This window comes from Glycine soja, chromosome 5, assembly GCF_004193775.1.
Source record: "Glycine soja cultivar W05 chromosome 5, ASM419377v2, whole genome shotgun sequence".
Taxonomy (NCBI): Eukaryota; Viridiplantae; Streptophyta; class Magnoliopsida; order Fabales; family Fabaceae; genus Glycine; species Glycine soja.
This window is the reverse complement of record NC_041006.1, coordinates 41,383,400-41,396,476: the sequence shown is the minus strand read 5'-3', so window position 1 is coordinate 41,396,476 and position 13,077 is coordinate 41,383,400. Positions and strand designations below refer to the sequence as shown.

Here is a 13,077-nt window from a genome sequence, read left to right as displayed (position 1 = left end):
TTAAACTAGTTTATAAACAATGATTTTCTTTTTTTGTTTCTCACAAATCTTAATAAACAGTTATGACTTATCCATATCCGTGGACGGGCATGGGCAGACCATAAATTCATCTTTTGGTTCCGGACTCCCGTCCCACTCCTGAGGAAGGTACAGTTTTCATTTTCCTTGCACATTGCAACCCGTTTAGTTTATAATTTAATAAAATTTATTTTAAATCTATAAATGTAATTGTATATATATATAGTCTTAATTATGGATTTTATATTAAAATTAATATGCAGGAAAAGTCTATTCTAAAAGCTTTTCAAATAGATTATATTTGAAGTTTTGAACATTTTTGTGATGAATTTTGATTTAAGGATAGAACCTATTTTGTTGTTTTAGAATTGTGTTTACATGTTCAGGCCTACTCGTGATTCAATCTGACCCATCTAATTATATTAAGTTAATTTTTTTTTTTTAAAATGTTTAGGTTAAATTCAATTTAATACAATTAAGATATGATCATAAACAGATTAGATAATAGATTTTTTTTTAACTCAATCCAATTCTTACCATATAATTAAATTTATTATTATATAAAAATTAATTATTAAATGTAAAACATATTAGTTTTTAGTTTATATAATTTATTAAATTAAATCATTTATAATTTTTTTCAAGTTGTTATTTTTATCTTTGTATTGATTTCATTTATGTTTTATTATATTAATATAATACTTTATTTTTATTTAAAATAAAAATATTATATTAACATTAAAATCATTAATTTTATTAATTAAATATTATTATAATTTGATATCTTTTAGTATATTTAATCATTATATATTTATAAAATTTTAAGTAAAAAAAATTATTATTTTTTATAAAATAAAAAATATTTAAACTCAATCAAGTCAATTCGTTAATGATCAGTTAGAAATTAGATCAAATTTATAAAAAGAATTGCACAAAGACCACTGTTAATATTTTATCGGATGGATTTAATCAAACTGATCCAATCCAACTCTGAACACCCCTGAGTACGCCAGGCTGTCATCCCCTACTCACTGCAGCAGTGTGCATATTCAGCGATGCCATACAAATCATAATGCAGCATCTCATACAAATTCCACGGATGCTTGTGCAGCATTATGCAGTAAATAAAAAAATTAATCTATGTTGAGATGAACGTGTTTCTATATATGAAAAGATAAGATAAAAAATAATTGCATATGAGGAGTAATTGATGAAGTGCTGGTTGAGAAAAATATGGGGGAAAAAACAAATTACATAGTTTGGATAAGTAAATCATATTATTTTTAGTCTAAATTAAATAAAAAAATATTTTAAGAATAGTTTTACTAAATAAGATGAAATTAATTAAAATTTATTTATATTTTAGACTATTATGTATTTTACTTATCTAGAAAGAATAAGAAGAAAATAGAAATGCTAATAAACGACAATAAGTCAATAACCAGGTGAAGAAGGAAAAGCTATATTCAATCCCTGATGAGATAAAAAAGAACTACAACATGAAAAAAATACTAACATGCGATCAACAATGACCCGCAGGAAATATTTTATATTTTAAAACACAATTAGGAAATGCTAGTGAATTTCATTAGTTAAAATTTACGATAGCAGTTTTATAAGAATATATAAATGATACATGAACTACAGTAAGGGAAAAAACCGAGTTTATGGTGGACCTAATAAAATAATCAAACACGTTCTACATTCGAGGCAATTTCGCGGTCCCAATATACAACAGTTGGAGTCGATTTTTCCATTTTTTTCCTTTCCAAAAACGAGCGCAACGACAACGCTCTCTTTCTCTCAAAACCATAACCGCTTGCTCTGTTTTCTTCTGGCTTCGCTATGAGCTCAGATGCGAGTAGAGAACGAGGTGCATCAACCGTGGTACGTTTTCCCTTCTTCTCCATCTCCACCTCTTTTTTCCCACAATTCCAACCCTAACTTAATCACAAACTGGATCATAAACGTTTTGCAATGCTTCTGGAACTTTCTGCGCTTGTTTTTCGTCTTTTCAGATTCGATTTCCGTAGCATCGATCCAATCCTAACGAATGAATGTGTGATGTAGTAATTATTGAATAAGCACCATTTTTATCGTAAAAAAAGAATGTGCGAAGTGAAAATGAGATCCGTTGTTTCAAATTTGATCGTCATTGTAAACGTGGATCACTGGCATGGAGCCGATCACATACAGCATATAATGTATTTTGCATCAGAAACCGAGAAAGAAATGCGAGTTATTGTGTGGTGAACATATGCTATGTAGGTAGAAGCTTAGAAAATTAAGCTGAAACTGTTCCTGAACATAAACCTCTATAGTCTATTATTTATCATATGCAATATATTGGTAGAATCTTTTTATGCCATAATACTTGTGTTCTTCTGCAACTCTTTTGTCTTTTATTATCAAATGGCTAATGAGCAACTTACAGGAGTAGTATGCCTGTGCAGAAGAAAAGCATTGAATACCTGCATAATCTATTCTTTTGTTCATTGATTTCCTTTTTAACCTAAAGTTTATTTTATTGAACTTAAAGACCTTATATACATGTATATATGTTTTTTCTTTATTAACAGGTGGGACTGAAATTTCAATACAGAGCACTTTTGTTTTTGGCATACCAGAGTTTAGGCTTTATGTTTGGTGACTTGACCTTATCCCCTCTTTATGTCTATCAAAGTATATTTTCTGGAAGACTGAAAAATGTCCAACATGAGGATGCAATATTTGGTGCATTTTCTTTGATCTTTTGGACTCTCTCAATTATTTCTTTGCTGAAGTATGCCATTATCATGTTAAGTGCAGATGATAATGGTGAAGGTAAGGGCTATTTTTCTTTATTATTCTGTCAACTTAGGTCCTTTTTTTTTTCTTGTTACTAAAATTATTGTGGTAATGCTAATACACTTAACTTTTACAGGGGGAATCGTTGCTTTGTACTCACACCTTTGCAGAAATGCAAAATTTTGTTTGCTTCCTAATCATCAAGCTTCTGATGAGGAGCTATCTACATATCACAAACCTGGTTCCTCAAATAGAAATATACCACCCTCACCTTTGAAAAGATTCATTGAGAAACACAAGAGTACAAAAACAGTTTTGCTTATTTTTGTTTTACTGGGTGCTTGCATGGTAATTTGTGTTGGTGCACTCATGCCTGCCATTTCAGGTAAGGTGACATTTTTTTCTCCTCACAAATATGTTAGTGTGTCTGGTGGAACATCTTATCTGATTGATGTCTTACCATTGTATTAGCTCTATTTGTACCTCTGCTGATAAGAATTCTATCTTGCAGTTCGTTCATCCATTGAAGGACTGAAAATTGAAGCAAAGATTACAAACAAAAGTAAGTGGAAAATGCTAATCTTCCACCAAATAATATGTAATACTCAAAGCTTAAATGATCTAAATGAATTACCCACTAGAGCTGGCCTTGTAGTGTTTTTTTTTTTTTTTTTGAGGCGGGGGCCACAAGCTCCTAGGTTCAAACCTTGTTGCCATCATTGTACACACACAAAAAGAAAATCTAAATGAATTAAATTAATCAACTAATAATTTAATACAGACTACATAGAAAGAAGGTAACTTAGAGTGTAACATTAAATCATGTAATGTAACTCCAGAGAATGTGATTGTTAATTTACGATGACTTTTATTAAGGTCCTTAACCTAGATAACTTCCCCTATTTTACCCCAAGCTCATTATATTGTGCGTGGGTTAATTAAAAAATAATGGTCTCTTGATTAGGTTCTCAATTGTCACTTGTTGAGCATTATTTATATATATATTGATTAAGCATTTTCAGAAAAAAAAATTGAATTAAGCTTGCTTTTCATTGTTCTTCAGCATAAGCAAAATTACTAGGGAACAACAGATCTTGACTATATAATCATACATGGATGCTCAAGATTGGTTTTATTCAGTTTTAATCTTGATCATTCATATATGGTTGTATCTTCAAATCTTGTATGAGTATGATAAAGATTTGTTCTCATGTTAACGATTGAGAACAATTCTCACCTGATATGCTTGCTATGTGGTACTGGTCCTATATTTCTTCCTTTTTTTTTTGGAAGGCCCTATATTTCTTCCTTGAAAAATATTATACAATTTTGCTAGCTAAACTTACACATATATCATTTCACAGGTATGGTGTCTCTTATTTCTTGTGTTCTACTGATTGGACTCTTTGTTATGCAACACCGTGGCTCCTACAAAGTTGCATTCATGTTTCCTCCCATAATCATCCTATGGTTACTGACTATTTTAATGATTGGTATTTACAATGTCATCAAGTGGAATCCAAGAGTATATCAGGCTCTTTCACCATATTATACATACAAGTTCTTTAGGCTTACAGGAAAAGATGGTTGGACTAATCTTGGAGGAGTATTTCTGTGTGTTACAGGTCTGCATCTCTTTTAAAATTCAAGTTCCGTTTAAGCCTCATTGTTGCCAAATTCATTCTTTTTTTATCGTCATGTCCAGGAACTGATGCTATGTTTGCAGACCTTGGGTACTACAGACAAACACCTGTTAGGGTATGTGTGGCCAGTAATTATTTGGTTGGATTTTGACTTCATGGTTAACTGTCAATGCTCTGTTCATGACTGACCCTCCAAATAGATACCAAGAATGATTAACATTATTCTACTGCAGGTTTCTGTAAGGGTGATGATAATTTCCTTCAGTCAGTAATATGTGTACCTAGTTGTAATATAATTTTCTCAGATTTTGACATGTTAGATTGCCTATTATATAAGATTGTTGATGATTTTATGCTATGAAAGAACTGAACTTCGGATGGAAAGTTACCACAAAGAAGGAATGATACACACTAATTTGTATTATTACACACATTGTATCATAAAAGTCAAACCTTTGTTTATAATGAATTAATGATGCACATGCATAACAACTGAAGGAGTTTAGGATTTGTTACACTGTAGGTCAATGACATTTAGAAAGTTATTCTTGATTTGTTATCAAGAACTCTAGCTAAAATGGAATATGTGAAATCAAACTTTGAGTTGATTTTCCTGTGGTAATGTATTTCAATTTCACATAATTTACCTTCACCTGTGGCCCTTGACATAATAAATTGAGTCCTTAATAGTGATTCCTCATTTTAAACAGAATGCCACAACTTTTAGATAGATTTTGTTTTTGAAAGTGATTGTTGTAACCGCTATTGTATCCTTGTTACCATGCAGGTTGCATTTTTTTGTATCATTTACCCATGTCTAGTTCTTCAATACATGGGGCAGGCTGCTTTTCTTTCAAAGAATTTATCTGCAGTGCCTATAAGCTTTTATGCTTCTATTCCAGGTCAGTTAAATGTAAATGCTAAGAATAATAGATTTCTGATAGGTCTTCTTGTACAGTTCTAGAAAAACATGGATTGAAGTTATCTGCATTCAGAAGAATTTGATTACTTTAGATGCCTATGGACTTTCTAAGTAGCAGTATATTGAACTGCTGATAATTTGGGGTTCTTTGAATGATCAAATTTTTTCTGTCCTAGTAATATACTAATATATGAAATTTGAAGTATTATCTTTTTATTCCCTGTATCCCAAATTGTTCATTATGAACTGATGCCAGCACTGGTAACTTGACAGAATTGGATACGAGTTCTGGCAATGCTCGACCGGTTTATGTGGACAGTTTTGATAGATAACTTTAACCTTTGACTTTGAGATTTACTAATCTAGCAGAGAAATATTTTAGTGCTGAATTCTATTTGGGGTGGATGTATTACTGTGCATTTTTCTTCATAGCATGTTTTTAATGAACTCAAACTTTTCCCTATGTTCTAGAAACTTAAGTTGGTTTCGCTTACATAGTTACATTAATTTTTATAATTGTATTATGATTCCCGGTTTTGAAAAAGGTGATATCTATAATTTCTTGCTCAAGATTCTATACTGTTGTAGTGTCTATAGATTAGACTGTGTTTTACACTATCTTTTTCTAGCTGAAACCCAACCTCTAACTAGAAGGCTAGAATATAATTGATCTTAGGAAAAAGTGCTGGCAATTGCAACAGTTTAAGTAATGTCACTTTTATTATATAGGATGTAAGTTCCTCGTGAATTTGAGATAAAACTGGGGAAATTTTCTATATTTTGAACAGAAAAAATTAAACTTCTTGTACTGTACTGTTGTTAATGTATGACAGTTGTTGGTGAACAAATTGGTAGACCCTGTTCCTGCTCCTATTTTTCATTGTATCAAAGACATGGGCAATGGGTTTAGCTTAACACTAGTTGATCATTTTTTAGCTAAAGCCTCCAATGGGTTAGTTGTTGTTATTTTCCTTCCTTGTGGTTTTGTACTCTTTTATCATTTCTTCCCCATAAAAGGAACCACTAAGACAACCGTATCTGGTTTCTTAAGTCTACTGTGTACTATGTCTTTAGTGGAATAACATCACCTCTTACTTTTAGCATTTGGGTCACTGTATGCAAAAAATTTACTTGAATGGTAAATGAAGCAAAATTGTTGAGCTGGTAATAATGTACTGCCATATGTTTTTGATGAGACTGCGGTACTTCTTTGAGTCTCCATAATTTATTTCAGAATGTTTTTGTCATTTTGTAGATATTCTATTTTGGCCAGTATTTGTGGTGGCTGCTTTGGCAGTAATAGTGGCAAGTCAGGCTGTCATTGCTTCAACGTTCTCAATTGTCCAACAATGCCATGCATTTGAATGTTTCCCTCGGGTTAAGGCAGTACATTCCAGAAGGTGGATCCCTGGTCAGACATATATACCAGAGATAAACTGGATTCTTATGATAATCAGCTTGGCTGCAACAGTTGGTTTAGGAGACATGAGCAATATAGGATACGCTTATGGTAAGTTGATAGAACACCAGTTGGTAGATTGAAGAATAGTTATATTAGATCACAGAATACACAATACAGTGAAGTTTGTTGTTCCAGAGTCATAGATGATTTCTCTGTCCAAATTACCAGAAAACAGAACACATTTCTCCTAATTCCCCTATTGCACACATATTTAACAATACATATTCTAAAAATCTGCGCTAAGCTGCCAACATGAAAGTTACTGTTCAAGATATCGTAATACATAACTGCTATTGTTATGGATTCTTATTATTACACATGTTTTACACATTTAATGATATGTGACTCTCTGCTAATAACTGTTTCACTGCCCCTAACTCTCAGTTCCCATCACAAGTTGTGTAAAAACAATGTTATTTAAAACATCTAATTAATATTAGTTCGTGGGTTTCCTTATATTTCTTTTATCCAATAGGCTATTTAGTTCTTTATTATGTAAAATAATTTAAGACAGAGTTACATTCTCTTGTATATTATTTGATATTGAAATATGATTGAATTATGATTCATTGACACTTAAGTTACATCCTCAATGAACCATACAATTCAATCTATTTCAAAAGTAGGTAAAACCTTTACTAGAAGTCAAAATTAGTATCAGCATAAGAACCCTTTAAATTGTCATTCAATCATGTATTACGACGTTATTAAAAGAGTTGGCTATGATATTAGCTTCCTAAGAGTTTGAGCTTTTTCGATGATTTGTCAACACTATTAGACTCTAGGGTAAAAGTTACGCTAACAGTGAATAAAAAATAAACTTATTTTACATCAGTGATTGTGGGTGAAAATACACTGATGTCCTGGGTCATTTTATCATTCACTACTGTTTTTCAGCTGATGATTGCTAATAACATCATTTTGTTTTCAGGGATGGCATATCTGATTGTGGTGTTTGTGACCACATGTTTGACATCACTAGTTATCAACGTTGTATGGAATCAAAGTCTTGTAGTTGCTCTGGCATTTGCTTTATTCTTTGGCTCAATAGAGATTCTCTTCCTGTCATCCTATTGCATGAAAATCCCTAAAGGTAGCTGGATTCCACTCGTGCTTTCTGCAGTCTTCATGGTTGTTATGTATGTGTGGCATTATGGTTCTAGGAAAAAGTATTTATTTGACATGCTTAACAAAGTTTCAATGAGGTCGATCCTTACATTAGGTCCTAGTCTTGGAATTGTTAGGGTGCCTGGATTGGGCCTTATCTACACTGAATTGGCTACTGGGGTCCCTGCCAGTTTTACTCATTTCTTGACAAATCTGCCAGCTTTCTACCAAGTGGTTGTTTTTGTTTGTGTTAAGACTGTACCCGTGCCTTGTGTGCCACATGAAGAACGATACCTCATTGGCCGAATTGGACCCAAATCTTATCGAATGTATCGGTGCATTGTTCGAAATGGCTACAAAGATGTGTATAGTCATCAAAATGATTTTGAAAATGACCTGGTGATGAGCATAGCAGAATACATTCAATTGGAAGCAGAAGGTTGCTCTGGAAATGCAGAGGGTTCAGTGGATGGACGGATGGCAGTGGTTAGGACGTCGGGGAAGTTTGGGACTAGATTGCGAATGTCAGAATCTGCTGGTTTTGAAGAAGGCAGCAGTATTAATCTTCCTGGAGCTTTGACTGTTACTAGCAGTAAATCTCCGACATTGAAGAAGCTGCAGGCCATGTATGAACAGGAATCACCTGAACTCAATACTAGACGACGGATTCAATTTGAGTTGCTAAATGTAATATATAAAGATCCACGTGTCAAAGAAGAGCTCATGGAACTTGTAGAAGCCAAGCGTGCTGGAGCAGCCTATGTAATAGGTCATTCTCACGTAAAGGCCAAGTGGAACTCACCATTTCTAAAGAGGTTTGCTATCAACCTCTACTCTTTTCTCCGGAAAAATTGCCGGTCACCTGCAGTAGGACTAAACATTCCTCAGATTAGTCTGATTAAGGTAGGAATGAATTACCATGTGTAGCATAAGTCATTGACAATATTTTGACTGGGGAGTGGGGATGTAATTTATGCAAGTCAGAAAAGAATGCCCCTTGGGCTTCCACGACTGGCAAGACTATGCTACTTTGGCAGATTCCACTTAAATGGATTTAACTCAAGAATCTCCTATTGGCATGTTTGGAGAAAGAGCAGCATCAAATTTCCAAGATCTTTTGATTTTGTGATGAGCCTGGCGAGGTATGTAAATTACTAAATTGGTTGATAAACGAGTTTTGTGCAGGGTCCTGTACCTGTTTTGAGTTTGAGCTTCCCGAATTCCACTTTGGAATCACGTCTGTCTTAACGGTTTCGCTCTAGTTTTGTTGAATACTTTGTATGTAAGCATCTATTGCTGCCTTGGTACTTGTACGAAAATTTCTTCTGTTTTGTTTTTTGCTTGCAATCTTCCTCGGAAAAAACAAGGAAATGAACTGTATTTAGAACTGAAAACGTGTCACGTCTCTCGGCGACGTCCAGATGACGAGTTTGAATTTTAGTTCTTCTATTTATTTATTAATTTTGGCTACTGTGAATTTATCTCTCTTGTTAGTTTTGCTTTGCTGCTTTTACTTCATCTAAAGCTAATTTCCTCAGGATTTCAAACTCTGAAGCATCTATATCTTGTTTGACACAAGAATTTTGGCAGATCCATTCGACAAAAATAAATTTCATGTATCAATTTGGGAAAAGAATATTTCCTGGTATTGTCAAACAGTGTTTTGTAATTATCTAGATGTCAAGTTCCAATAAATACTCAACTTTGAAACTAAATGAGAATAGGTTTAAGATAATTAATGGGAAAAAATGGAAACAATAAGTGTCTATGAAGAAATTAAAGAAATAATAAATGTATACATCTTAGTTATAAATGTCTGTATAGAATTGCAACGATACAAATCATTGGTTAAATAAGAACAAAACATTGACTTTAATAATAATAATAATAATAATAATAATAATAATAATAATGAGGCCGTAAATTTTCTTAATCAAACACCGTGAATCAACTCATTTTACTTACCTCATTTTAAAGGTTTTAAATCTTAAAATAAGATATTACTCATCCTATAAAATTTATTTTGTCTTATGTAATTTATTTATAGTTCTAGAAATTAAACATGTTACAATGTAGTGCAAACACTCCCAAGATTTTGACAAGGTTAATCTTATAGACTTAAATTAGTTTATTCTTATATTATAATTATAATACCAACTTAAAATTACAAGACTCCCACTTTTCTTATTCGCTTCATTAACGTTTTCAAAATATTCTTTTTTATCCTTTTTAAATGTGCCTTGCACACAATGTTTTGGAAATTAATCAAAAAATTCTCTCACAATTTCTCAAACCATTATCTTTTTATGGTGTCAATTTTTTATTATTAAAATGCAATTTAGAGATTGATAAATAATAAATATGAGCTATTTTTTATAATAAAAATATATTAAAAATATCTTTAAAAATATTTATTTAGAAGTTATTTTTTGCTTAAATGTTAGAAATTGATATTTTTCTTATAGGTAATTCTTAGAAATACAAGAAAGGTCTTACATGCACTAGTTTACAGGCATTTGAAAGATACAAAAAGATACAAAAGTAAAATAGGTTTTTGTCATTGTGAGACATAATAGGCAAATATTCTAACATATGTGGGTAGGAAAAAATTTACTAAATTGATAGAGAAAAATCTAAAATAATACATCTTAGGCAAATAAGGTAGGCTAGGTCACAACATCACATACTGAATTTATCTTTCTTTATATTAATCTTAATCTTTTATTTTTCTTATCTTATCTTTTTTATCTTCATCTTTATCATCTTTTAATTTAAATCGTTTATCTTTTCTATCTTCTATTTTTATCTTCAAATCTTTATCTTATCTCGTATCTTTCTTTAGGTGTTATTTTAAATTTCTTATCTTCTACTTTTTTATAATAAAAATATATTGAAAATGTCTTTAAAAATATTTATTTAGCAGTTATTTTTTGCTTAAATGTTAGGAATTAATACTTTTCTTATTTATAACTTAGAAAAGAAGGGATTAAAAGCGAAAAAGATCCAAAAAATACAAAAATATGAATAAGAAAGATTTTTGGCATCAGGCCGATCCACTTCAACAACTATTAAAAGGGAGTCAAGTCAAGGAGAAAAAATATACCACCCCAGAAACTTAATTCTCTAATGAATACATCCTAAACTCGGAGTTTTCTTTTTATGTCCTTTTTACATCCCTTCCATCAGTCAGTTTCTAAATCCCTTTTCAAGTATAAGACCCCTTATGGTTATGAAAGGTTAAATCCTTAGTTAGGGTCTGTCAACCCTTAGTTAGGATCTGGGAGACCTAAAAAATAAAAAGATGTATTGTATTTATCAATACAAACAAGTGTTTTTTCCCCTCTATTATCCTTTCTTATTTTAATTTCTGTATTATTCATCGCATCATCTTTAGGGGTTAGGTGCTCGATACAAGGGTAATCCTTACTAGAAATACAACCTTACATGCATCATCAATTTCTTAGTCGCTCTATAGAGGATAATTTCTTCTAATAAAACTAAAAGGAAGATGTATCTTAATAAAATCATTGCTAAACACATTATTCCCAAACACCAAAACAAACATCTAGAATTATAACTTCATGTATTTTATCTGGTAAGTCTTAAAGGCATGTGAGAGAAAATAGGTCTATCACCAGGGACAAGTATTCTAACAGTTGTGGTGGGTAAGAAAAAAATTTACCAAATTTATAAAAAAAAACAATCTAAAACAATATATCTAGTTAAATAAGACACAATAGGTCCCATTATTATATATTGAATTTATCTTTCTTTATCTTTATTTTTTATCTTTAAATCTTTATCTTATCTCCTATTTTTTTTATTTTAAATTTCTTATCTCTTGTTTGTAAATTGTGTTTGCATTAATCTAAATATAAATAAAGTCGTTCCAGTGGATTCGACACTCGCACTTCTCAGATTACGGATTCCATACTCGGACTTCTCAAGTTAACAGAGATATGAATAAAACACATTTTATCTTAATTTTATATATATTGATCATTTAATTTAATTTTTAATTTTTATTCCTTTCAATTGTATATCTTAAATTTAAGTTCAAATTCAAATTGATTTAACAATCAGGCCAAAAAATTTCTTTCAAATCATTTTAAATTACTTTCCGTTTATCTTTGCATAAGTAATATTACTAAGTTATAAATAACATTTTCGTAAAAAAAAGTTGTGAATAATATATACTCTTTCAAATTGTAAAATCATATTTAAAATTTGATTCGATCTAATAAATATTTTTCAATATTTTTGAATTATTTATCGGATTAGATCAGTTATAAGAAACACTCATAACTTTCTTTGATACTATTAGGATAGGATTGGCCTAATAGTGAAAATTTTAAGATAGACTACAAAAATTCATAATTTACTTGCTGGGTGCGCAACACTGAGACACTCAGTTGTTACGATGAGAGAGCAAAGGGTGGATTCGTTCTATGGCAAGCTTCGCAAATTTGCAAGATCATCTTCCTCTTCTGTGGTACACATATTTCCCTCGACTTCCGACGTGGATTCGCTCTGCACTCTTAAAATCATCTTCCACATCCTCCGATGCGATTCCATTCGATGACATTCACCGACAATATGGACTTGCCTCGCCTCGTGCTGTTGCCGGAGTGGAACCCCTTCGACTCCATGATGTGCTCTTCCTACACTGCCGCCAGGTTCATGACGTGGACCGATTGCGGGAAGAAGAAGCTAGCTGCAGTTTTTGAAAGAGTTTGAACGCATGGTGTGTTTTGAGCTACACCTTAGGTGTTCAGAGAATAAAAAATGAGAAAGAAAGAGAAATAACTAATCTGTATGTTTGTGTTAAGAAAAAAAATATCAGAAATCCTTGAAAATGTTAAAGACCGAAAGAGAAGCAACAAATGATGGACTTTCAATTTTTGTTGAAAAAAAATAACTTTTATCCTAAATTGTACGTTAATTGAGTTAATGTAAAAAAAAACTAAGTGTTAAAAATAATTAAATTTTTATTAATCATATTATTATAGACATATATGTTTATAATTTTAAAAAACTTTGGGCGGCCGTGGCCCCACCCTGTTCCTATATAGATCCACCAATGCCTACAAGGTTGATTCATGACAACTTGCTAGTTGGAGTTTGTTCATTTAGATTTT

General features: G+C 31.6%; 1 protein-coding gene across 1 annotated transcript; it reads left to right on the top strand.

Moving 5' to 3' along the window:
• The first annotated feature begins 1,709 nt into the window (after positions 1-1,709).
• LOC114413424 (potassium transporter 3-like) lies at positions 1,710-9,418 on the top strand. The gene is made up of 9 exons (XM_028377834.1): positions 1,710-1,905; positions 2,598-2,841; positions 2,942-3,190; positions 3,317-3,367; positions 4,170-4,430; positions 4,511-4,563; positions 5,236-5,350; positions 6,626-6,880; positions 7,764-9,418. The coding sequence occupies exons 1-9, from the start codon at positions 1,864-1,866 to the stop codon at positions 8,864-8,866; spliced, it is 2,373 nt and encodes a 790-aa protein (XP_028233635.1). The 5' UTR covers positions 1,710-1,863; the 3' UTR covers positions 8,867-9,418.
• The last annotated feature ends 3,659 nt before the right edge of the window (positions 9,419-13,077 follow it).